General features: G+C 42.2%; 3 protein-coding genes across 9 annotated transcripts in view; 2 read left to right on the top strand and 1 right to left on the bottom strand.

Annotated features, from left to right (window-relative positions):
• Positions 1–16520, bottom strand: part of MATR3 (matrin 3) — a 37852-nt gene extending 21332 nt beyond the window's left edge. For 2 of the 7 annotated variants that reach the window (XM_050794987.1, XM_050794985.1), the window contains exons 1-2: positions 16275–16427; positions 1037–2127 (exon numbers count right to left, since the gene is read on the bottom strand). In XM_050794987.1, coding sequence (XP_050650944.1) covers positions 1037–1948 — 912 coding nt within the window. In that variant the 5' untranslated portion in view covers positions 1949–2127; positions 16275–16427. Of the gene's footprint in view, positions 1–1036; positions 2128–16051 lie in introns of all 7 variants that reach the window. The other 5 variants (XM_050794986.1, XM_050794991.1, XM_050794990.1 and 2 more) reach the window with 5 other exon arrangements.
• SIL1 (SIL1 nucleotide exchange factor) overlaps positions 1–26675 on the top strand; it is a 430788-nt gene that overhangs the window by 72743 nt on the left and 331370 nt on the right. The window lies entirely within an intron of this gene.
• LOC126956106 (uncharacterized) overlaps positions 1–26675 on the top strand; it is a 589638-nt gene that overhangs the window by 32215 nt on the left and 530748 nt on the right. The window lies entirely within an intron of this gene.

Here is a 26675-nt window from a genome sequence, read left to right on the forward strand (position 1 = left end):
ACAGTAACCATCAAATCAATTTCATGGCAGCAACTTGTTCCAGTTAAGTAGAGCACATCAGGAAAAATGGATGGTCACAGATTATAGATCAAGCTAGTGGGGTGCTATAACGATGACTTTAAGTCAACTGCACCATATATTGGGGGGAAAAAAGTCAGAATGAGTAACACTGAAAAAGTTGAAAGAGAAAGGACAACATATTTAAAAGGGCATTTTGAAAAAGTTCCCATTTTGGTAGATGTGATAATTAAAGCAAAGGAGAATTAGATTTTCTTTTCAAATGACTATATCAGAAGTCTAAGCCTAACTCAGAAAAAGAATTTGTTTATGAGGAACACAGAGCAGGATACTGTAGTAGTTGATTTGTCCAAGTCTCTAAAGGGATAGATGTAATATGGGATAATAAAAAGTGAGTTCTGAAGTATGTTTAAGAAAGTTGTGGAAAAGGAGAAAAAAAATGATGAAAAATTTCAGTCATAGTATGAAAGTTTGTGTTAAAGGGAAATTAAAAAAGGAAGAATGAACTAATCTAAAATATGAAACATACTGAAACAAACACCAGGGCTCTACATTAACTCTTTCCCTGTAGCCACAGATAAGGAAAAAAAGAGAATTGTTCAAGAATACATCTTTACTACATACAAATCAGCAATCAAGACAGATGGAGAGCTGAAATCTAGCATCCTGAATGGCAGAGCACATTGACTGCAAAAAAAATACTTAATTCAACAAAGCAGACAAAAAAACCTGCTTAAATATATGATTAAGAAGAACATATTGATGCCAAAAACCAACAAGATAATCTCAGTGGATGACAGCTTTGTGGCCAGAAGTAATCTAGGCAGAATACATTAATGTAAAGCCCTGGTTTAAAATGCTCAAAAACAATTACCTTCCAAATAAAGTAAGTGTTCTCAAAAGTTTAAAAATGCTTGATCAACTCAATGTCATCAGACTACAGAATTAGAGTCAAAGATATAGGTAAATAGGCACTACAATGTAAAAGAAATTAGAAGCATCTGTTGCGTTAACTCACCTTATTAGAATGAACTGGCAAATCACATATAGAGCACAGATGGGGATAACCCTTCGGTAAGAGTCCATGGAAGTCTTCAATATTGCTACTTGGAGGAGCGCCTCTCTTTTTCTCAAAGAGAGATCTCTCTTGTAAGGGGCCAGGACCACGTCCCATTCTCTCATACTCACTGTCAAATTTATGATAGTTATGCGAGGTCTCACCAAAAAAAGAATCATCCCTACACCTTTCTCCATCTCTTAATCTGTCATCTTCATAATCCATTCTGTCATAATAACCAGATTCTTGAGAACGACTTCCATGGTCATAATCAAGCACTGGGTTGAGACTAGGACCACGATCATCAAAACTATCTCTTCTAAAGTGCCTTTTTTCTTCCCAATCATCCCTAGGTACTCTGTATGGTGGCTCCCGTGTAGCAGATCTGCCATCTCTACCATAACTCAAGGTAGGGCCTTCTTCAGTTCTCCTCCTTTTAAGCTGTAGAAGGATTTGGGGCAAATTCTCAGGAGTAATCTTGTCCTCTGGATAACGACTCAGTTCATCTAAGTCTCTAGCAGACAGACCAAAGCTGGCCAAAATGTTACTGGCCTGGTCTGCATCTCCACGGTGTTGAGAAGATAAAGGGAGTGGACCTCTACTTCCAATGTTAAATATAGACTGCAAATTATGGGAAGAAGTACTAGCAGAAGACAGTGCACTATGAGCTCCTTGTTGATTCAATGAAGAACTCATTCCAAGATTCATTAAACTAGCAAGGCGTGCAGTACCCTGGTTCATCCTTCCAAGAGATGCTGGCATACTTAAAGACTGGGTAGCAGCAGCAAGAAGGCCTATTCCTGCCGCAGACAGGTCACGCCCATGACCCTGTGAGTCCCTACTGAGAGATGACTGCTGGAATGACTTGGACATTGTAGAACTAGCTCTTGTCTATTTTATAGATTAAAAAAAAAATTTTTTTTTAAAGACGGCCAAAAAGAAAGCTCAAACTAGAAAGCTAGGTTAACTTTGCTTCAAAAAATGGTAACGCCAAGAAAAAGGATCAATAAGGACTGCAGAATCTTCTTCAAGCTGAGAACCAGCAGACAACTCTGTAGAAAAATAAGCAATTTTAGTCATAAATCCCTTTAAGCAGATGCCGTTTTTTTAAGAAAAAAAAACTTATGCATCATGTTGATTTAAAAAAAAAAAACATTTAAGATCTCAAACTTACAAGGAATTTATTACATATCTTAAACAGATTCCTGATGTATGCAGAGCCTGCATATAGATATTTAAAAAGTAGTATTTCACGCTAAAGCTTAACTATTAAAGGGACTTTCATACTGAGTTTAAAAACATGTAAATTGAAAGGTTAGATGTCTGAGTACATCAAAATTTTGGTAAAAATATAGATGGGTTTCTTCTTTTAGAAGAATAAAAATACACCCTATAGTATGATGCTTAAGTTCCAGGAGAAGACTAAAAACAAAAAAAATCAAGGTCAGCAAGTCAAAGATGAATCAGTTGTATTGTGCTTTGGAAAATGAGACCTATTATCACTATCAGAAAGAACCAAGTAAAATCATAAGTAAATGAAGCTTAGGTTTCAAGTACCTAATATAAGATATAAGACCAAACATAATAGCTGAGACCTTTATACAGCAAAATCAATTTGAGGTGAAGATAGATGTGAATAAGAAAAATAAGTCATTTCCTATAGTTTTAAGGATTGCTGCCCAAATTTAAGTTATATAACTAATTGCCTTCTTACTGACCATCCTACATCAGGCAGTGCTTTCTTAATATCTAATCTTTTAAAGTAAGGAGAACTAACTCTGGTCAGTACAGGAATAGGAGCCCTCCCAAGAAAAAACCTAGGTACAGAAAATACAGGTGATTAAAAGAAGGGAACTCCCCAATTAGCATCCATCAGTACTCATTTAATGCTCAGGGCTACAGCATATCTACAGCACAAAACAGGAAAAATGAAAATGAGATCTTGGTTACACAGTTTCCTGTAAACTTTTCACAAGAATAGCCCAAATCACCTGGTAAATTTATGTTCTGATTATGATTCCCCAAGACGTGTTTCTAGATGAAACTGTTTTCTTTCTTAAATCATTATTGTACCTCAGAAACTGTCACATAAGAATTTCCAAATAATTTATATCATGATTGTCATAAAACATTAGTTAAAAGATATACATAACGTCTTCAGTGAAACAATTTTATAATCACAACTACATACAGAGGTAAATCTAAAGTTGTTTCGTACAGAATTCTATGAGGCATTGTTTAAATTTTCTATTTTTTGATCACCAATACACTCAGCACTGGTAGCTTAATATGTTAAACTTTAACAGTAAAACCAGACAATATCCAGTAGTTACAAGTCTATTACAGGACCAATTTCGCCAATGATAGATTAAAGCAAGGATACAAATGGACAAATACAGTGCAGAGGAAGTATAAAAAAGTTGCAGCAAGAAAGATTTAGACTAGATTTTTAAAAATAGATATAATCAAGTTTTAAAAGACACAGAAATGCTGTAAGAGGTGGCTGGAGTTACAGGAAGATGTTTTTGCACACCAAGAAAGATGAATTTGAGAAAATACACCAAAGAAACTATCAATAGTTCTAGACAAGATCCACTATGTAAACTACTTAAGCTTTAAGATTAATAAAGACGAGAGTAAGTGGACTTCTTTGGATGAAAGTTTCTTTGATATGTCTTATAAATGCCACACAGAATGGTGGCTGAGATGCTATGTAAATGGTGGTGGACCCTCTAAATTTTCACACATATTTTAAAAATCAAAACCTTTAGAGGGTTTTTCAAAATAAAAATGTTTAAGTATCAGGGTTATTAATTGCAGCTTTGACTTTCATGTTGTAGCCAAAGCTGTGTATTCCTGAAAGTCAGTCTTTTGAACTATTTTTTCCCTAAGAGAAATTATATAATGGTATTACAATTATGTTTAAAATTTTTAAAATGGTCATATTTTAAGGAAATGTGATTGTTAGATTACAGAGCTCTCAATTACATTTTTTGGTAGCTCATAGGAAAACAGTGGATCTACAAAAGGAAAAGTTAAGAGATGCAAAGGTAAAGGATAACCTGAAGACAAACAGAAAATGGATGTCAGAAAAACTCAGAAAAGAGTCAAGACAAACAATGTAAATCCCATGACAACGTGTAATTCCATTAACAACCACCTCAGTATTTTTAAGATACTCAGTTTCAACTTAAAATGCAACTCTATCAAGGATATTAGGGTAAAATTAGTGAAAAGCAACTTAAGTTAGATTTTGGATTAAACCACAAATAAACCAAATTCTTAAAAATGGTTTTATTAGAACAAAGTTGGGAGAAACCAGATGTGGCAGCATTGTTGAAAAAGCATTTATGAAAACAGTTCCTCTATCATGTCAATGCTGAACATAAGATGTACAAGCCACTTTTAAAGGTTCATTCACATGGGACCCACTGCCTATTAGTAAAGGCAGCACAATATTGAGACATTTACTAAGATTTACAAAAGATTAGCTTCTTTTACTATGTTTTTTTCCTGTAATTATAAAATTGCCTTTTTATAGGAAACTGCACTAGAAGTTAAAACAATTTTGAATATAGTAGCTTTGGGAGAACATTTATTATCAAAATCCAATTTACCTATTTTAAATCTCTATGTAATAGTGTAAATGCCCATCAATGCAGAACCTTTCACTTCCAAAAAAGAAAGCACCTGCACACCTCTAAAAACTATCAACATCACCCACAACTTCACTTCACAAATGCCATTTACTACAATCTTGATAATCAAATTCTTTTTTTTTTTTTTTTTTTTTTTGAGATGGAGTTTCACTCTTGATGCCCAGGCTGGAATGCAATGGCACAATCTCAGCTCACTGCAACCTCTGCCTCCTGGGTTCAAGTAATTCTCCTGCCTCAGTCTCCCAAGTAGCTGAAATTACAGACACACGCCACCACGCCCAGCTAATTTTGTGTTTTTAGTAGAGACACGGTTTCTCCACGTTGGTCAGGCTGGTCTTGACCTCACATGATCCCCCTGCTTTGCCCTTCCAAAGTGCTGGGATTATAGGCGTGAGCCACCATGCCCAGCCCGATAACCAAATTCTGAACAAATGAGCTTAAAAATTCATTTTTATAGACAACTCAAAACAAACTGTAACTTAAAACTATTTTATGATACAATTTTAAGCTGTTTAAAAATGTCAGCTTCACATTCAACATCTAAACAAATCTGAATATCATCCCTATGTATGGTTAGGAAACGTTTCAGTTAATATTCTACCTCCCATTCCATGAGAATCTGATTTTTGTTATTGGCTTTTTCTTCTCCAATTAAAAGAAATAGAGTACTAAAATATTTCTGAAAATTTTCACATACCCTGAAAATTCATGGAGAACAGAAGCAAACAGCTGTTCCAGATCTAAATTTCCTTAAAGATTACCTGTAAGTCCTTAGTCATTCTTTCAGAGGGTTATTTAGCATAATTACTAAAATAAGCACAAGCCAACTTTAGTTTCTTAGAAGGTATTAGAAAAAAATGAAAAGACTTTTAGCTTTTTTTTTTTTTTTTTTTTTTAAGACAGTGTCTGACTCCTCCATTGCCCAGGCTCACTGTAACCTCTGCCTCCCAGGCTCAAACCATCCTTCCACCTCAGCCCAACCAGCTGGGACTACAGACACACGCCACCATGCTCGGTTAGTTTTCACAGCTTTGGTAGACAGGGGTTTTCACCATGTTGGCCAGGCTGGTCTCGAACTCCTGGGCTCAAGCGATCTTCCTGCCTTGGCCTCCCAAAATGCTAAGAGGTATCTACTACTCTACATGGATCTTCAGCTATGCTCTCAACTGTGTGAGATAATCAGTCATTTAAATAATTTTTCTCTGGCAGGGCACGGTGGCTCACGCCTGTAATCCCTGCACTTTGGGAGGCCAAGGCGGGCAGATCATGAGGTCAAGAGATTGAGACCATCCTGGCCAACGTGGTGAAACTCCGTCTCTACTAAAAATATAAAAATTAGCTGGGCATGGTGGTGCACACCTGTAGTACCAGCTACTCAGGAGGCTGAAGCCAGAGAATCGCTTGAACCTGGGAGGCAGAAGTTGCAGTGAGCTGAGATTGTGGCATTGTACTCCAGCCTGGGCCACAGATCAAGAATCTGTCTCAAAAATCAAAACAAACAAAAAAAATAAATTTTTCTCTTTTCAGTCTTTGTAGTCAGAATTAAAAAAAAAAAAACCATACACAACTAATTTGAGATGGTTTACCCATAAAACTATAAAAGATTTATGGTTTAACCATAAAAATAGAGATACGCAGAGAAAAAAATGCCTTCATGACATTATTTTAATCCTTTAACTTCACATTGAGACTTACAAGCAACAGCTAGAAAACCTGTTTCTTGTATTTTCCTCTTCTGAACTGCAAAAAATGTTCAGATTTTCCAAATGTTCTATCAAGGCCAATCACCTTGATCATTTATTAGCTTATTCATGTGAAAATATACCAAATATGTTTTAGACAGCAATCAACAATACCAATTTAGTAAAAATGTCTTAACCCATGTCACTGGCAGATGGCAGACATAGTTGACTATCAGTAATTTCAAAGCAGCATCATTTGGAAAGGCAACTGCTTGATTTTTGTCATAAATCACACAAAAATATTGATTCCTGTGGTCATGACTTTCAAACCAAGCATCCAACTTATTTTCAATTCAAGAACAGGTTTCAGTTACTCTTTAAATTTTTCTTCATTTATTAAATTTTATAATGGTTTTATAAAGAACTTACCATAGTTTCCATTTTAAAGGTACCAGAAGTTTTCATTTTAATGTTGGTGTATACAATATTTCCTAATATATTCTGTAACAATGATTTCATTTAAGGGTTTGTTTTTTGAAGTGTGCTGAGGAACTACTCCGTTTTTTTCCTAGAGTTTCAGCCACTTTCAAATCTTATGCTATGTTTTCGAGTGTCACAATCTCATCTCAGTATGGCATGTACCTTGAGTGCCTTAAGTTTTTAAAATAGGCCAGGCGCAGTGGTTCACACCTGTAATCCAGCACTTTGGGAGGCCAAGGTGGGCAGATTACCTGAGGTCAGGAGGTTGCGACCAGCCTGGCCAACATGGTGAAACCTCGTCTCTACTAAAAATACAAAAATTAGCCGGGTGTGGTAAAGTAGCATGTGTCATCATACGATAAGAGTGTAGTGCCAGGAAGGCTGAAAAACAAGCCTAAGTATTTTCAAAAGTGCTTTAAGACCATTGCTCTTAATCCATCTAACAGATGTGAAGTCAACTTCTAGTCCACTTCCTGATCCTTAGGCTAAATAATGAGTATTGCAGAGTGGCATCAGCTGCTGAGAAGATAGAACACTACTTGTTAACCAGTGTAAGAAACTCCCACTCAGACCTGAAATAATATTGTCTTCCCAGGTTTAAATTTTTTTCCCAGTGACCTTCAATCAAGCAAGAAATAGTTTCAGATTGAAACTACACACAATTAATGGAGTAAACCCGTCTTACAAGATAGAAAGTTACCCCGTTTACCTGATGATGTTCACTGTCTATTTGATCTCGACAGAAACTTGGCTCTCTACTTTCTTCTCTGCTTAAGCAAAATCAGTGATTTCTTTCAAGGCTCCATTCTGGGCTGGGTGTGGGGGCTCATACCTGTAGTCCCAGCCCTTTGGGAGACTGAGGCAAGAGGATCACTTGAGGTCAGGAGCTCGAGACCAGCCTGGTCAATATGACAAAACCCCATCTCTGCTAAAAAAATACAAAAATTAGCCAGGTGTGGTGGCACATGCCTGTAGTCCCAGCTACTTGGGAGGCTGAGGCAGGAGAATCACTTGAACCCGGGAGGTGGAGGATGCAGTGAGCCAAGATTGTGCCACTGCACTCCAGCGTGGGTGACAGAGTGAGACTCTGTCTCAAAAAAAAAAAAAAAAAAAAAAAAAAAAAAAAAAAAAAAAAAAGGCTCCATTCTGTATCCCTAAGACCCCTACTCTCTTGACTTCCATCAACATTTGTACAACTTTTATTTCATACATACTAAATCTTGGGGGCCCAAAAGCCTTCGCGTGAATCCTGGTTCTATTACAAATAGCTGTGTGACCTTGCACCAAAAAGGGTGGGGGGAAATAAAAATAATACCTACTTCATAAGGCTGTAAAGACTTGATAAATTAGGCCAGGCACAGTGGCTCATGGCTGTAATCCTAGCACTTTGGGAAGCTGAGGTGGGATAATCACTTAAGGCCTCAAGCTTGAGACCAGCCTGCCCAACGTGGGGAAACGCTGTCTCTACTAAAAATACAAAAATGAGCCGGTGTGGTGGCAGGTGCCTGTAATCCCGGCTACTCGGGAGGCTGAGGCAGGAGAATCACTTGAACCCAGAAGGCGGAGGCTGCAGTGAGCTGAGATCGTGCCAATGCACTCCAGCCTGGGCAACAAGAGCAAAACTGTCTCAAAACAACAACAAAAAACCCACCAAAAATTAGCCAGGCGTGGTGGCATGTGCCTGTAATCCCAGCTACTGGGGAGGCTGAGGCAGAAGAATCACTTGAACCCCCAGAGGCAGAGGCTGCAGTGAGCCAAGAATGCACCACTGCACTCCAGCCTGGGTGACAGAGCGAGACTGTCTCAAAAAGAAGACTTAATAAATTAGTCGGCCGGGAGCGGTGGCTCAAGCCTGTATCCCAGCACTTTGGGAGGCCGAGACGGGCGGATCACGAGGTCAGGAGATCGAGACCATCCTGGCTGACATGGTGAAACCCCGTCTCCACTAAAAAATACAAAAAAATAGCCGGGCGAGGTGGTGGGCGCCTGTAGTCCCAGCTACTCAGGAGGCTAAGGCAGGAGAATGGTGTAAACCCGGGAGGCGGAGCTTGCAGTGAGCTGAGATCTGGCCACTGCACTCCAGCCTGGGCGGCCGAGCGAGACTCCGTCTCAAAAAAATAAATAAATAAAAAAAATAAATCAGTCTATATAAAACATCTAAAATAGTGTCTGGCACACAGCACCATAGTAATCATCTCATTTGGTGTAATCTGATCCTCATAAAACTAGGAAGGTAAAATCTATTTTTATTTCTAGATGAGAAAAACTTTTAGAGGTAAAAGGACTGAGATCCAAAGACACATGAATAAAGAGCTTATAAACTTTTTATCTGCACCATAGTCTCTTTCATGTGTCAACTTTAATGTCATACTAGTAACCACGTATTAGCTTTCAAAAACAGATTTAAAGACTGGTAGTAACAGCCAGGCGCAGTGGCTCACACCTGTAATCCCAGCACTTTGGGAGGCCAAGGAGGGCAGATTATGAGGCCAGGAGATTGAGACCATCCTGGCTAACACAATGAAACCCCACCTCTACTAAAAATACAAAAAATTAGCCGGGCATGGTGGTGCGCACCTGTAGTCCCAGCTACTCGGGAGACTGAGGCAGGAGAATGGCGTGAATCCGGGAGGTGGAGTGTGCAGTGAGCCGAGATCGCGTCTCACTCACTGGCAGTAACTTTTTTTTTTTTTTTTTTTTTTTTGAGAGGAGCCTCACGCAAGTTGCCGGGGTTGGAGTGCAATGGTGCGATCTCAGCTCACTGCAACCTCCACCTCCTGGGTTCCCGCAATTCTCCTGCCTCAGCCTCCTGAGTAGCTGGGATTACAGGCACACACCACCACACCCGGCAAATTTTCTGTATTTTTTAGTAGAGACAGGGTTTCATCATGTTGGCCAGACTGGTCTTGAACTCCTGACCTCGTGATTCACCCACCTTGGCCTCCCAAAGTGCTGGGATTACAGGTGTGAGCCAACTGGTAGTAACTTTTAACAGGTAAGATAAAGAACAATACACTATACTGCAGTAATTCTAGTAAAAGTGGACAAACTAAACATCTTCCTTCTTCATTCTCTATTGCCAACATGTGTTTAAATCACCCTTCAACCTATCTCCCATCCAAGCACTAACCAGGCCCAACACTGTTTAGCTTCCAAGAGCAGATGAAATCAGGTGCGTCTAGGGTGGTATGGCCATAGACCTTACCTTTCTATTCTCTCTGCCATAATCTTAGCCCTGCTTTTTAGCTGGCCTCCTAGCATCAAAACTCACACCTCATCATCTTTCAATAAAAACAACCTGAACCATCACTCATTTCACACTCTCCTGGCTCAAAAACCTACTACTCCCTACCACTTACCACATGAAATCCACACTATGATTTCCTTTTTTTTTTTTTTTTTTCTTCAAGACAGGGTCTTAATCTGTTGCCCAACGCAGCAGCACAATCTTGGCTCACTGCAGACTCAATCTCGCGGGCTCAAGTGATCCTCCCGTCTAAGCAGGGACCACAGGCACGCACCACTATACCCGACATTTTACATTTTTAGTAGAGACAAGGTCTCACTATGTTGCCTGAGCTGTTCATGAACTCCTGGGCTCAACTAATCCTCCTGACTCAGCCTCCCAAAGTGCTGAGGTTACAGGCATGAATCACTGTGCCCTGCCTCATATGTAATTTTCAATGCCTTTCATATATTGGTTCCATTCTACTTCTTTAAACCTTTTCCCCAACCATAACCAAACACCTTACAGAAACATCTGCTTGCTATTCCATTTACAGAAACTACTCTATGCTTGTGTAAATAAAATTAATAGCTGGGATGCATCCCTCTCTCATTTCATGTAATACTAGTAATTTTCTCAAGGCCTAGCACCTCCTTTTAATCATTCAATATATTACACAAACCAATGTATATACAAATACGAAACAGAATATTAAAAAGACCTTGGAAATAAATCTACATAGCAATTTCAAATGACTCCCTCCCCTTGTTTTTAAGTTTGACTACTTAATGTATGTACCCTTAATTAATTTTGCATTTCTGAACTTTATGCAAATCGACTTAAAATTTACTGTTCTGACTTACTTTTAAAAACTGATTTATCCACAATTGTGAGTTAAACCTACATTTTCACTGCAATATAGGTATCATTATGCATGCATATGTACTTATCTATTCTGCAGATGAACATTTAGGTTGTTTTCAATTTCTTGCCATTACCAAGAACAATGCTAATATTGCTTGGTGTCCCTTGGTGCATAACTGCAAAACTTCCTCCTCCATGGTGCTCTTCCAAAATACCACAGCCCACACAAAAACAGACACAAACATTAAAACTGATATGCTTTTCCAATCTTTCCAGTCACATATCTAAAAATCTCTCAACTCATAGGCTTTTCTCTCTGCTCTAGTTTTAATTATCCACTAAATTTTTCTACACACAAAGAATATTTGGAGTTCAAATGTTTGTATTGCTTTTCTTTTTGAGACAGTTTTGTTCTGTCACCAGCCTGGAGCACAGCAGCACGATCTCAGCTCACTGCAACTTCCGCCTACCAGGTTCAAGCAATTCTCCTGCTTCAGCCTCTTGAGCAGCTGGAATTACAAGCAAGCACACGTCATCACGCCCGGCTAATTTTTGTATTTTTAGTAGAAACGGGGTTTCAGCATGTTGCCCAGGTTGGTCTCAAACTCCTGGCCTGAAGTGATCCGCCCACCTCAGCCTCTCAAAGTGCTGGGATTACAGGTGTGAGCCACCATGCCCAGCCAAATGTTTGTATTTCTTTGACATCACTGTTCTTTCCCCAACTACTGCTTAAGTTGGGTGCTCAAATAATTGACTTTTAATTTTCACATATGGTATAGGTTCCTGTGTGTTACTATACCAAAGGGGGATGCTTACTATCCTAACAATCCTCACAAAGGAGGAAAAAACACCAAACATTTCATCCTAAAAGATCTGAAAGTTATGCATCTTCATGAACTAAATGCAGATGAGACTGTTCCCTATTATTAATTAAATGATTACTTTCCATACTTGTTGCATTTACCGCTGGCCAAGACATTTACCATAGGCACTCTGTTGCTTTTACTTTTCTTATCCATCTGCATAGTTGAGAACTACTCTCACCTGCCCCACAGGCACACTCTCCTGTTTTCCTACTAACCTGTTTTTTGCCTGAGAACAGGGTATCAACAACCACACGTTAGTGAGATTCTAGATTAAAGAGAATGTCACATAATATGTTTTTAAGGTTTGCGGGGGCGGGGGGGCGGGTAAGCAAGCATACTTTAAATTTTGGAATAGTTTTAAAATTTTTTCAAACCTAAGCTTTTATTAGTACTTCGTTTGTTTTTTTTTCCACTTCCAAAGAGCCTTGAGCTTTAATTTATACAGAGAACAGGGCTTAATGTACAACTGGAAAAGTATACCAAAGCTGCATCACATCATTGGCACTCTGCACTCCATCCACACGGAAGGGCCACAGTAATAAATTACATTCAGGTTAGGTCAGATAACAGCACTTTATCATGTAACTTTTACTGTATTACAAATAGGCTTATAATATAAACGTGTTAAGTTAAAACCTAAAACTTACACTCAATTTTTAAAATTACATATAAAACCCCTTCAAAGGTACATAGCTAAAACTCAACCCATAGGCTTGTTTTCTGTTTTACTTTTAATTATCCATTAACCTTTTCCACACAAACTTTTATCAAGAACTTCAGAGCCTTTAATCCTAATGATCCAATGAGAAAGGTTTCCTACATAGCTAATAATTATAAATTACAGCACTTTATTTCCTGAACAGCACTGTGCCTTATAGTAACCAATCACATAAACAGAAAATGGCAAAAACTACAGAACTACACTCCCAGCCTATAACCCTTCCAATTCATCCCAACAAACTTAGCACTGTCCATCCCAAATGTTAAGTCAACCATCCACTTTAATTTTTTTTGAGAAAAAATTAAACATTTAAAATTGAACATAAAAAATTAAACATCCAGTCTGTTGCCCAGGCTGGAATGCAGTGGCGCCATCTCGGTTAATTGCTACCTCCCCCTCCCGGGTTCAAGTGATTTCTCCTCCCTCATCCTCCCAAGTAGCTGGGATTACATTTTGGTGCCTGCCACCACGCCCAGCAAATTTTTGTACTTTTTAGTAGCAATAGGGTTTCGCCATGTTGGGCAAGCTGGTCTCAGAACTCCTTACCTCAGATGATCCGCCCGCCTTGGCCTCCTAAAGTGCTGGGATTACAGGCCACCGGCTACAATCATCCACTTTTAGAACCTGTTGCCAGAAGTGTGGGATAACTGTACTGTAATTCTAACTAAAGGAGGTATATAAAAACAAGTATCCCTAACTAAAAGATGTTCTAAGAACATCTATTATTCAATTCTTTGGCGGCAATTCATATTGTAAGCTAATTAGTAATACTTCCAATAATCATCATTTTAACATTTTTGCGTAAGAATGATTCCTGTGTTTGCTTATACCTACTACCCAAAATGTTACAAAACAAGCACTGCTTTCTGTCACTTTTGAGTACTTTTCACTTCAGACTTGAAGCAGCTAGTTTATGTCTATGCCAATTTCCCTTAAAAATACAGACGATTCTAGTATTTTAAGCAGTTACGGCATTTACAAAATGTTTTTCATTTTTTTCTCTCATTACAAAAGTAGATGTTTTTTCTCGTGGTAAATTCAGAAAAACATCAGGAGGAAACAGAAATCATCCGTAATGCCAACATCTGAGCAAACATTTTGGGGTATATCTCTATTTTCATGTTTTACATTGTCCTTTAAAAAACAATCGAACGACATTAGCAGTTTTACATCATTTTCCTTTCCAGTTAAAACTATATACATTACTATTTTCCCATCACACTCTTCACCTAAAATACTGTTTTAAGTAGCTGTATAGATTTCCATTTCCACAATAGAATTAGCAGATTCCCAAAACCTGAATCTTTAGATTTTTAAAAAACATTCTTAAAACTGGTATTAAATTTATATACGCAAATCTGACACACTACTCCCTTAGGATAAATTCCTGTAAGCACCGTCTTTCCATTTTAAGCCTATTATACTATGAAGGAGTCTGAATTAAGATCTAAGAGCTCCGAGAGTTCGACACCAGCCTGGGTCACATAGTGAGAACACGTCTCTACAGATGATCAAAAAATTAGCTTGATGTGGGAGCGCGCGCCTGTGATCTCAGCTACCCAGGAGGCTTAAGTGGGAGGATTACTTGAGCCTGGGAGGTCGAGGCTGCCGTAAGCCAGTGATCAGGCCACTGCACTCCAGTCTGAGCAATAGAGCGATCCTGTTTCAGAGAAAAAAAAGATCCAAGGCCTCTGCAGACCACACTGGCAGCACTGCTACTATTGCAATCTATCCGGGCTTTAACCTTCTCTTCTATAAAATTAAGGATTTGAACTACGTGATGCTCCTAAAATATGACATCATCATTGCACTCCTCAGTAAAAACCATTAACTGACTTGCAATATTAGCGTTTACAAACTCTAAAAGCATCAGTAAGAAAATTAGTATGTTTAAAGACTAAAACAAATGCATAGATCAAGGGTGGTTAAATCCTTCCAAATTAGTTCAAAATGTGATAACAAAAGCTGTACACGGCTGAAAAATATATAAAAATGATAAAGTGAAACTTCTCTGGGTAAAGTACAAAGTAATGTTCTAAGTATATACTGTTAAGTGCAAAGAAAGAAATACAAATTTAAAGCATTTCAACACACATATCTGGCTAAATGATCTTTTTCAAACCTTACATAACCAACAAGAATCTTCATGTAGTATTTTAATGTTGTTTAATTTCGAGTTTGCGAAAACATTCTATTTCAGTGGAAAAGGCATCATCCAGAGCGTTTTTTCAACGAAAATGTCTCAAGCCCTTCATGCTTTTTAAAACAATACTAATGTGAAACAACGTCGATAGACTGCGTAGATGACTGAGCCATTAGTAAAGATCTTTTTAAAGAGAAATCTTAAACATAAAAAAAAATTTAAAGTAGCCTGAAACATTTTTGTCCGCATAGTCAATTGTTTAGATTTCCCTGGGAGAAAAATGTGTTTTACCGACTACTCAGAAACCTTAAGCCAAGGTTTAAAACACAGAACGCAGCATCAACACAAAATCTCATGACCACTACCTACGAAATCAACAATTCTTCACATCATTTCAGCGCGCCCGAAAGACTAGACATTTCAGAACCACCATAACCGTTCTAGAAATGTCTGGCTGAAAAACTCCAACTGATCCAATAGAAATATTCCACACAGAACATGGCCACAGAGCAGCATAAACACCTAGGGGATATTCATCCACGGTAAATGCAGAACACAGAACATGGCACAGAGCTCGAAATGCAAAGAATGATGCGGCGACTACACCACGGTACTCCAAAACCCTTTGTCTGGAAACCGGAAGGTCCCACACCACACGATTCTCTCTACAGGAACCAGAACTAATAGTATTTTGATAAAGAAAAAAAGGATGTGAGGCGACTGACTAAACAAGCGCAAATCACCCGCCTCGCAGCGTACTGCAGGCGGCTAGCTCCACGACGCAGTACGAAAAACAAGCGTTAACGTTTCATTTTTCGGCCATTTTTACGCGATGGGGGGCGGGGAGGAATTGTTTCTGATGTCCAGCTAATGCCGCGCGCGCGCGCGTCTGGGCCGGGAGTCTTAGGGGGCGCTCTGAGGCGATGGGCGAGGAGTGGCGTGAAGGCCGTGACACCGGGAAAAGAAAGAAACGCTGCTCAAACAGCAGGCTCTTCGGAGTCTGCGAAATCCTCCATTTTGGGGAACATTTTCAGAGAAAAAAAGGCGAACGGGCTATTTGGGACCGGCGCTACCCAAGCAAGGACTTAGCTATCTTAACCATCCTCCCCAAACGGCAGGCCCCCAATGGACAGTCTGTCCCTCAGGCCTCCAGCGAGCTCCTCCCTCCTCCTCAGCGCCGCGGCCCGCGTGTAACGGGCTAGTCGTCCCGCCCCCGCCCACAACGAGCCCAGGACGCGCGGGAAGCTCGGCCGGTCAGCGCACCTCTTGACCCCCAATCTCCCGCCGCACCCTGGGCCCTCGGCCGGCCGCGTGTTTCCCTCCCGGACCGCTCACCTCCACCGCCCGAGAAGGCTGGTTGCGCCGCCACTGCGCTCCTAACATGGCGGCCGCCGATCAGGCGGCTCACATACGCAGCGCGGAGGGAGGCAGAGCGGGAGCGAGCAAGAAAGGCGCGCCGCCGGCTTCCCACAGCCCCTGTCGCCGTCGTTGTCCCCTCCCGGCGGACACGGAGAGCCCCCAGCCACCCCACCCCGACTCTTACCCGCTTCACGCCTACCTTAGGGAAAGGGAGAGGGAAAAGGAGAGGTACCTCTCTCCCAGCGAGCGGGACGCGGAGGCTCCCACAATCCCCCGCAGCAACGGCGCTGGCGAGAGGTGGCGGCAGCGGCTGCAGCCCAAGAACAAACCCACTCTCGCGAGAGAGCTCGCCCCCACCCCCTCGGTCCAGTTCGGCGCGCGCCAGGCACCTCCCCCTACTCGGCGCGCGCACCTCGCTCGCGCCCTAGCCTGAGGTAGTTGTTCTTTAATCCTGGAGATCCCTCTCCGTCATCCAGCTGAGGCGGGAAATGGAGGAACGTCCGTGGCTTACGAGTTCGAGTCCCATTCCCTAAAAGGCTGTTTGTCAACCTCCTGAATAGCATAATACAAAATTTAAATAGAGTATGCGTTAGAAGCGATTCGCAAGAGTCCCTGGCTCAGACCCGACTTTTATGCTCTCTGGTTGCTCAGTTTGCCAAGGAATGGTGGAAAGCGCCAGATATTGAGGCCACAAAGGGAAAACGATACAATTTTGGCTGGTTTTTATTTAAGTATGTCTATTTATCATTTATTTATTTGTTTGTTTGAGGCAGGGTCTCGCTGTGTGGCTCAGGTTGGAGTGCACTGGCGTTATCACGGCTCACAGCAGCCTCGAACTTCTTTCCTCAAGAGATCCTCCCACCTCAGCCTCCCCAGTAGCTGGGACTACAGGCTCGCACCACCACGCCCAGCTAATATTTTTATTTTTATTTTTTCCGCAGAGAAGGGGTCTCGTTATTTTGCTCAGGCTGGAGGGAACTCCTTGGCTCAAGCGGTGCTCCCGCCTCCGCCTCTCAGCATTGGATTAAAGGCGTGAGCCTCCACGCCCAGCCAGCTGGTTTTTGGCTTTTTTTTTTTTTGAGACGAAGTCTCGCTCTGTCGCCCAGGCTGGAGGGCAGTGGCCGGATCTCAGCTCACTGCAAGCTCCGCCTCCCGGGTTTACACCATTCTCCTGCCTCAGCCTCCCGAGTAGCTGGGACTACAGGCGCCTGCCACCTCGCCCGGCTAGTTTTTTGTATTTTTTTAGTAGAGACGGGGTTTCACTGTGTTCACCAGGATGGTCTCGATCTCCTGACCTCGTGATCCGCCCGTCTCGGCCTCCCAAAGTGCTGGGATTACAGGCTTGAGCCACCGCGCCCGGCCTGGTTTGTTTTTTTTTTTTGGAGACGGGGTCTCGCTCTGTCGCCCAGGCTAGAGTGCAGTGGCGCGATCTCGGCTCACTGCAAGCTCCACCTTCCGGGTTCACGCCATTCTCCTGCCTCAGCCTCCCAAGTAGCTGCGACTACAGGCGCCCGCCACCACGCCGGGCCAATTTCTTTTTGTATTTTTAGTAGAGACGGGGTTTCACCGTGTTAGCCAGGATGGTCTCGATCTCCTGAACTCGTAATCCGCCCGCCTCGGCCTCCCAAAGTGGCCAGCTGGTTTTTAAAATCAAGAATTCTGTGCAGGAGGGTCGTTGAGGCGGAGGACGGCGAGCCTTTTCCCTCGGAAAGACCACCGCCGCTTTTTGGTGAATTTGACTGCACCCTTGGGACTGAGGTACTGGTTAGGTACCCGGGTTGGCGGGATTTGAGCTCCGGCCTTCAGAGGCTTAAGTAAATTGTTTGGAGACCTAATCTGGCTGCAACTCTCTCCCCAACCATCCTTGCAGAACTCCGCATCTGGAGAGTTGGGAATTTTCCAGCACAGTTAATGGTTATAATATGGAGTGCTTTCTATAGGGTGGGCAATGCAATAAGCAGTTTACACATAACCCTACAATAACCTTGAGAGGCGGCTACTAGGGGATACCATTTGGTAGATCACAAAACTGAGACATTAAAAGGTTATGTAATTTGAGGCACGGTAGATGGCGCCTGTAATCCCCGCACTTTGGGAGGCCGAGGCGGGTGGATCACTTGAGTTCAGGAGTTCCAGACTAGCCTGGCCATCATGGCAAAACTCCGTCTCTACAATAATAATAATAATAATACAAAATTAGCTGGGCGTGGTGGTGCACACCTGTGGTCCCAGCTACTCACCTGGTAGGGAGGACGGGGCTAAGGATTGTTTGAGCAGGAGGCGGAGGTTGCCCTGAGCCTAGGGCACTACTGCACTCCAGCCTGGGCTATAGAGTCAGACACTGTCTCAAAAAAAGAAAAAAAAAAAAAGGTTATGTAATTTAATAGAGGTGAAAAAGCTAGTCAGTGGAGTCTTGATGACTCAACAAGGCACTACCTGAAATGGCATAGCCATAAAAATGAAGTTACTTGGCCATGCGGTGACTCACGCCTGTAATCACAGCACTTTGGGAGCCCAAGGCGGGCGGATTACCTGAGGTCGGGAGTTCCAGACTAGCCTGACCAACATGGAGAAACCCCATCTCTGCTCGAAATACAAAAATTAACCGGGCTTGGTGGTGTGTGCCAGTAATCCCAGCTACTCGGGAGGCTGAGGCAGGAGAATCGCTTGAACCCAGGAGGCGGAGGTTGCCGTGAGCCAAGATCGCGCCATTGCACTCCAGCCTGGGCAACAAGAGTGAAACTCCCTTTCAAAAAAAAATGAAGTTACCATCTCAGGACAGGGTAAATTGTTTTATCTACAAAATAAGTAGTAAGCCACTGATTCACAATATTACTTTATCTCAATCTAATTTAGTCAGTGATACAAGAAATATTTCTTGAGTACCTACTGTGTCAATATATTAGGCCTCAGGCAAACAGCAGGAAAGGAGACAAAGGCACTGCCCTCATGGAGCTTACACTTAATGCAGACTTTGAACCAATAAATACGTGTGTATTTGAGATGAGTGAATAATCTGAGGGGATGGGAAGCTTTCGTGAGAAACTGAGGTTTGAGTTAATATCTAATGAGTAGGCAATTAACTAGGTGAAGGGAATAAAGCATCCCCAGGCAGAGGGATCAGAATGTGTGAAAACTCTGAGGTAGACTTTGGGAAACTGCAGATTTTTTTTTTTTGGTTGTTGTTATTTTGTTTATTTTTGAAGACAGGGTCCTGCTCTGTTGCTCAGGCTGGAGTGCAGTGGTGTGACCATGGCTCACTGCAACCTCCACCTCCCGGGTTCAAGCAATCCTCCCGCCTCAGCCTCCTGTGCATAGACATAAAAAGGGCTGGAGATGTAGGAAAGGGCCATTTCCCTGGGGTTACAAATTGAAATGCAGAATCTAAGGTAAACTGGGTAATACAAGTCCTATTTTTTTTTTTTTTTTTTTTTTTTTTTTGAGATGGAGTCTAGCTCTGTCGCCCAGGCTGGAGTGCAGTGGCACGATCTCGGCTCACTGCAAGCTCCGCCTCCTGGGTTTCCGCCATTCTCCTGCCTCAGCCTCCCGAGTAGCTGGGACTACAGGCGCCCGCCACCACGCCTGGCTAATTTTTTGTATTTTTAGTAGAGACGGGTTTCACCGTTTAGCCAGGATGGTCTCGATCTCCTGACCTTGTGATCCGCCTGTCTCTGCCTCCCAAAGTGCTGGGATTACAGGCTTGAGCCACCGCGCCCAGCCACAAATCCTATTTAATGCTATCCAACACAAGTTCAGTTGGGGACACATAAATTTTAAGGTAAGGATATGGATTTAAGGTAAGGATATATGGGTCTTGAGCTCAGGCAAAGATTGTGGGTTAGTGACAAATTTACAAGTTAATACTGTAAATGAAGTAACAGGAGTTGAAAAATAAACTTAAAGCCAGGTGTGGTGGTTCACACCTGTAATCCCAGCACTTTGGAAGGCTAAAGCAGGCAGATCGCTGGAGGCCAGAAAGTTCAAGACCATCCTAGGCAACATGGTGAAACCATGTCTCTACAAAACATACAAAAATTAGCTGGGCATGGTGGCACACGCGCCTGTAGTCCCAGCTACTCTGGGGCGGGGGTAGACAGGGTCCGGGGTGGTTGACGTGGAAGGATCGATTGAGCTTGGGAGGGGGTGGCACTGCACTTCAGCTAGGCAACAGAGCGGGACCCTGTTTAAAAAAAAAAAGAGCGGCCAGGCACGGTGTCATGCCTGTAATCGCAGCACTTTGGGAGGTGGATCATTTCAAGTCAGGAGTTCGAGACCAGCCTGGCCAACATGGTAAAACCCCGTCTCTACCAAAAATATGAAAAATTAGCTGGGTGTGGTGGTGCTCGCCTGTAATCCCAGCTACTTGGGAGGCTGAGGCAGGAGAATCGCTTGAACCTGGGAAGCGGAGGTTGCAGTGAGCCGAGATCACACCATTGCACTCCAGCCTGATCAACATAGCAAGACTCTGTCTCAAAAAAAAAAAAAAAAAAAAAAAAAAAAAGTGGATGCAGTGAAAAAAGAGGCCTGAGCACCAATCCTTGAGGAACTTTAATCAAGTATAGCACAGGACACTTAGTGGACAGAGGTAGGGAGAGAAAAGCAAATATATGTATATGTGAGGGGAAGGCAGAGCAAGGAAAGCACAGAAATTGTGTTGCCTTGAAAACAACAACAAAAATACTTCTAGGACAAAGTGATCAACAGGGTCAAATGCTACAAAGAGGTCAAGATGAAGACCAATGACATCTACAAGATTTAGCAACATGGGTATCAGTGGTAACATTGAGAGTTGCTTCCACTAACGCGTGAAATGTCAGACTGGAAGGGCTGAATGTGGGAAGAAGGAAGACAAAAACTATTCAATGCAGAAAATTTCGGCTATGAAGAGACTAGAGGAGAGAAAGCAGGATTAAGGGTTTTTTGTTTTACTATGTGAGGGACTTGACCACAACTAATTGGCAGTAAGGATATCTTAGCGAAGAAATTGTTGGAAATACAAGGAGATGGGATAATCCATAACAGAGGTTCCTGAAAGGATAGGGAAGCAATATAATTTCCTTTACAGTAACAGGAGGTATGGAGCAGATGGTGTTTAAATTTCATTAGATTGGTAGAAGGAAGACATGGACATTATAGTCAAGTAACCTCAGTTTTCTCTGTGAGAAAGTCTTCTGTTGAGAGCTGGAGCTATAAGAGGGAAATTTATATATTTATGTATTTATTTTTTATCATATATATAAATTTAGAGACAGGTTATATATTTAGAGATGGAGTCTTGCTCTGTCACCAGGATGGAGTGCAGTAGCTTGATTGTGGCTCACTGTAACCTCTAATTCTGGGGCTATAAGCTATCCTCCTTCCTCAGCCTCCCAACTACTGGGACTCACAGGCGTGTGCCACCACGCCCAGGCAGGGAAAATGTTTAAATAGCCATTGTGAAAGTGGAACTGCAATCTTACATCTGTATGTTATGTTCTGTTTTTCAAGGTTTGAGCAAAGCTTACAAAATGTGATTCACATCTTTGAGGCCAATCATTTGAAAGGCTTGGAAAAGGAATTTGGTAGGATTCATAAAGGCTTGAGGGCTGGGGCTTCCCTCAAGAGATGATGTTGGCCAGGCATGGTGGCTCACGCCTGTAATCCCAGCACTTTGGGAGGCCAAGGTGGGCAAATCACAAGGTCAGGAGTTCGAGACCAGCCTGGCCAACATGGTGAAACCCCGTCTCTACTAAAAATACAAAAAATTAGTTGGGCTTGGCCGGGCGTGGTGGCTCATGCCTATAATCCCAGCACTTTGGGAGGCCGAGGCAGATGGATCACAAAGTCAGGAGATCGAGACCATCCTGGCTAACATGGTGAAACCCCATCTCTACTAAAAATACAAAAAAAATTAGCCGGCCGTGGTGGCGGGCACCTGTAGTCCCAGCTACTTGGGAGGCTGAGGCAGGAGAATGGCGTGAACCTGGGAGGTGGAGCTTGCAGTGAGCCGAGATTGCGCCACTGCACTCCAGCCTGGGTGGCAGAGTGAGACTCCGTCTCAAAAAAAAAAAAAAAAAAAAAAAGAGATGATGTTTAAACCCACCATGTAGCTAGCTTTGGAAAGACAAAATTTTTTTGGAGGGGATCCTACTTTTCAGTGACTCTTGAGTCTTCCACTCAAAAGCTGATCTGCTTTCTACTCTGCAAGTCTGATTCCAACTGATCTTGTTCTCAACTCTTAGATGAAACAGCCTCTGGTCCTCTAGCAGACAGAAACATGACCGCCTATCAAATCTCAGTTCAGATACACACCTACCCATGTTTGCATAAGGTTCTAATGCCATCTGGTGATTGTGCAGAGAAAGTCAAACTTTTTCAACTGAGTAATTATTTATTGAGGAACTTAGTGATGATGTGGGAGATTCAAAAGAAATATAACAGGTGCTTGGGGCTTATCAGCAAAAAGACACAAAAGAAACAAAAGTTTGGTTTTTGTTTGTTGGTTTGTTTGTTTTTTGAGACAGGGTCTCATTGTGTTTCCCAGGCTGGAGTGCAATAGTGCCATCTTGGCTCACTGTAGCCTTGATCTCCTGGGCTCAAGTGTTCGTCCACCTCAGCCTCCGAGTACCTGGGACTACAGAAGCACGTCACCAAACCCAACTAATTTTTTTTTTTTTGGTATTTTTTGTAGAGACGGGGTTTTGTTATGTTGCCTAGGCTGGTGTTGAACACCTGGGCTTATGTGATCCGGCTGCCTTGGCCTCCCAAAGTACTGGGATTAGAGGTGTGAGCCACCATGCCCGGCCACCAAAATTAATGCAAGATTTCATTCATCAAACGCCTATTTCATGAAGGACATTCTACAATGATGGAAAAGACAAAACTCCAGCCCTCAGGATCTTGGTTTGATGGAGATTGACAAGGAGTTTGACCTCAAAGTGGGGCTGTTTGTGCCCTCAAAGTGGGCCTGTTTGTGAACAGGGATGGGTAAAAAGCTATATTCACATTTGGGTGTGGGAGTGGGTGTGCCTCAGGAATGGTAAAGAATGGGGCCTTTCAAAGCAAGAACTGCTGGTGAGGCTTTGAAAGGTCTAAGTGACAAGTTTGGTACAGCTTAATGATGAAACTGTCTTTTTTTTTTTTTTTTTGAGACAGAGTTTCACTGTTGTTGCCCAGGCTAGTATACAATGGCACGATCTCGGCTCACAGCAACCTCCGCTCCCCCGGGTTCAAGTGATTCTCCTGCCTCAGCCTTCCGAGTAGCTGGGATTACAGGCGCATGCCAACACGTCCAGCTAATTTTTGTACTTTTAGTAGAGATAGGGTTTCGCCACATTGGCCAGGCTGGTCTCGAACTTTTGACCTCAGGTGATCCACCCACCTTGGCCTCCCAAAGTGCTAGGATTGCAGGCGTGAGCCTCCACGCCCGGCCCTGTGATGAAACTTTCAATGCCAAAATAGAGTATGGATTTGAGATGGTAATGAGGACCTTTTCCAATTTTGAGTAGAGGAAAAAGCAAGAAAAGATTGGAGGCACATATTTTGACACCACAAAATCCATTAAAATGTATTAGGTGAATATGAGGAGTCCTGTCATCAATAACATTATTTTTCTCGAAATTTCTTTTGATGAGAAAATTAAGCTTGACAAAGGTAAAAGTCCTAAAAGATGACAAAATGGAATTCACACCTTTGAGGTCAACCATTTGATATTCAGCAGCTGACTAATATTTGAGAGACTATTTGTTACTATTGTGTACTAGGCACTTGCCAGTACACAATAGGAAACAAAATAAAAGGTCTCTGTTCTCATGGAGCTCAGGAGTCTAGTAGAATAGACCACTATTTACATGCTCTATTAAGCAGTTGATAACACATTTTAATTACCATTGAGGGTAACGTACCATTATTCCTTTTTTTTTTTTTTTTGAGACAGAGTCTGGCTCTCTTGCCCAGGCTGGAGTATAGTGGCATGATCTTGCCTCACTGCAACCTCTGCCTCCCAGGTTCAAGCAGTTCTCCTGCCTCAGCCTCCCAAGTAACTGGGATTACAGGCCCGTTTCTTTTTAATGATTTCTCTTTGTTGAATTTCATATTGTTCATGTCTTGTTTTCCTGATCTCATTTAATTTTTTTTTTTTTTTTTTGAGATGGAGTTTCGCTCTTATTGTCCAGGCTGGAGTGCAGTGGCGTGATCTTGGCTCATTGCAACCTCCACCTCCCATGTTCAAGTGGATTATCCTGCCTCAGCCTCCCTAGCCAGTAGCTGGGATCACTGGCATGTGCCACCACACTAGGCTAATTTTGTTATTTTTAGTAGAGATACGGTTTCACCATGTTGGCCAGGCTGGTCTGGAATTCCTGATTTCAGGTGATCCACTTGCCTCGGCTTCCTAGAGTGCTGGGATTACAAACGTGAGCCACCATGCCCAGCCCTCATTTAGTTCTCTATCTGGATTTCCCTTGTAGCTCACTGAGCTTCTTCAATAACATTATTTTTAATTGTCAGGCAGTCCATAAATTGCCACTTCTTTAGGGTTGCTGGTGATTTATTTTGCACCTTTCTGTGATTCCCTGATTGTTTATGATCCTTAAGGCCATGCGTTAGTATCAGCACATTTTAAGGGGACACTTATTCTGGTCTTCACGCCTGGCTTTAACTGAGAAAATCTTTCAGCAGTCAGCTCATCCAGACACTGTGCACACCATGTGGTAGGCTATGGTGTGCACAGTGCCTACCTGGATGTGCAGTAGTGGGCCTGAAACCTGTATGTGGGAGCCAGCCTGAAGTGTAGGTCCACAGGTACTTGAACCTGACCTGGAGTTGCAGGTACCAGCCTGGAGTATGAGGCTGTGAGGGCCTGCCAGTCACTGGGTTTTACTGAGGTGGGGCTAGAGTTTGCATACAAGGCAAATCCGGTTCTCACTTGCATCTTTTCTTATTTCTGTGCCATACCCAGGTACTATCTGCCACTTGGCTTCCTTAGTTCTTATGAAGGTATTTTCTTGTATTGATTATTGTTCAAATTGGTGTTTCTGTGAGGTCCTAAGCACCAGACTGTTCTATTCTGCCACCTTACTGATGTCCTATCAAGTTTCCTGATTTAGATATACCTACAATAAGAAAGGCAACTACTATGATATTTCTTATGTGCTCTAAGAAGTTCCTATACATATACAAAGCATTTTATGTACATATATATGTGTGTATATGTATATATACATATTCTTTTGATTATGGCCACAAATTCTGTGCTGCTGTTCTCATGAAACGCAATTAATTTCCCCTCACCCTATATCTGGAAGGCCCTGTGACTGGCTTTACCCTACAGAATAATAGAATACAGAAACAAACTTTTGTTTTGGTTTTGGTGCGGTTGCTTTTTGAGACGGTCTTGCTCTGCTGCCCAGGCTAAAGTGCAGTCTTGACTTCCCAGGCTCCAGCAATCCTCCCATCTCAGCCTCCCCAGTAGTTGGGGGCATGCCCATCACCACGCTTGGCTAATGTTTTCTTTTTAAAAAATTTTGTACAGACAGGGTCTTGCCATGTTGCCCAGGCTGGTCTCGAACTCCTGGACTCACTCAATCCTCCCGCCTTTGCCTTCCTAAGTGCCAGAACTACAGGTATAAGCTACCATGCCCAGCCCAGAAATGAACTTTCAAGATCTGCTTTTATCCACTTAGAACCTTGTTGCCATACTGTGAGAATCTCAAGCCATATGAAAAGAGCAAAGATGCTACAGTCAGCAAGCCCAGCTGAACTTCCAGGTGACAGATCATGTCACCCACAAGTAAAAGTGGAGCCTCCACTTGGCTACACCCCAATCACTCCACAGAATTCCCTCCCCCTCCCCACAGACGTAGTCTTGCTCTGTTGGTCAGGTTGGAATGCAGTGGCAGGATCTTGGCTCACTGCAACCTCCGCCTCCCGGGTTCAAGGGATTCTCCTGCCTCAGCCTCCTGAGTAGCTGAGATTATGAAGTGCAGAGGCACAGCCACAGCTTACTGCAACCTTGAACTCCTGGGTCAAGAAATCTTCCTGCCTCAGCCTCCCTAGTAGCTGAGATTACAAGCCTGAGCTACCTTCTATTGTTTTTGTGTTTTATTCCTTCTTCACCCTTAATTTTGCAGAATACTATCATTGTATTTTTCCATATGAATGTTAGAATCATCTTGTCCAGTTACAAAAGCAAGTGTTTACAAAAGCAACTGTTGTAAACTGACAATTTCCATTCTATGCTGAGATTCCTTGGACATGGTATGACTTACTTTATTAGGCCTCTATTGTACAGTCATCATTCCAATGCCTTCTTCATATATAACTTAATTATTCTAAGCCTTACTTTCCTTTCAATTTCCTACTTATCCCCCTTGTTAAGCACAAATTTGTATTAAAACTGATTACTTGCTACCTCAATTAACTATTTTCAGGTGATACAGCACCAAGTAATCTTACCTCATTTTAACGTTTTTTCCCTTTCATATATTTCCTTTTCTTGCCTAATTGCCTTTGCTAGCCTTGAATGAAGCTTTCTCTTTTTAACTGATAGACATCCAGGGTTTCTTCATTAAGCATTACTGTGGCTTTTGCAGTCAGATACATTTTGTAAGCTTGGGGAGTG

Source organism: Macaca thibetana, chromosome 6 (assembly GCF_024542745.1).
Source record: "Macaca thibetana thibetana isolate TM-01 chromosome 6, ASM2454274v1, whole genome shotgun sequence".
NCBI lineage: Eukaryota > Metazoa > Chordata > Mammalia > Primates > Cercopithecidae > Macaca > Macaca thibetana.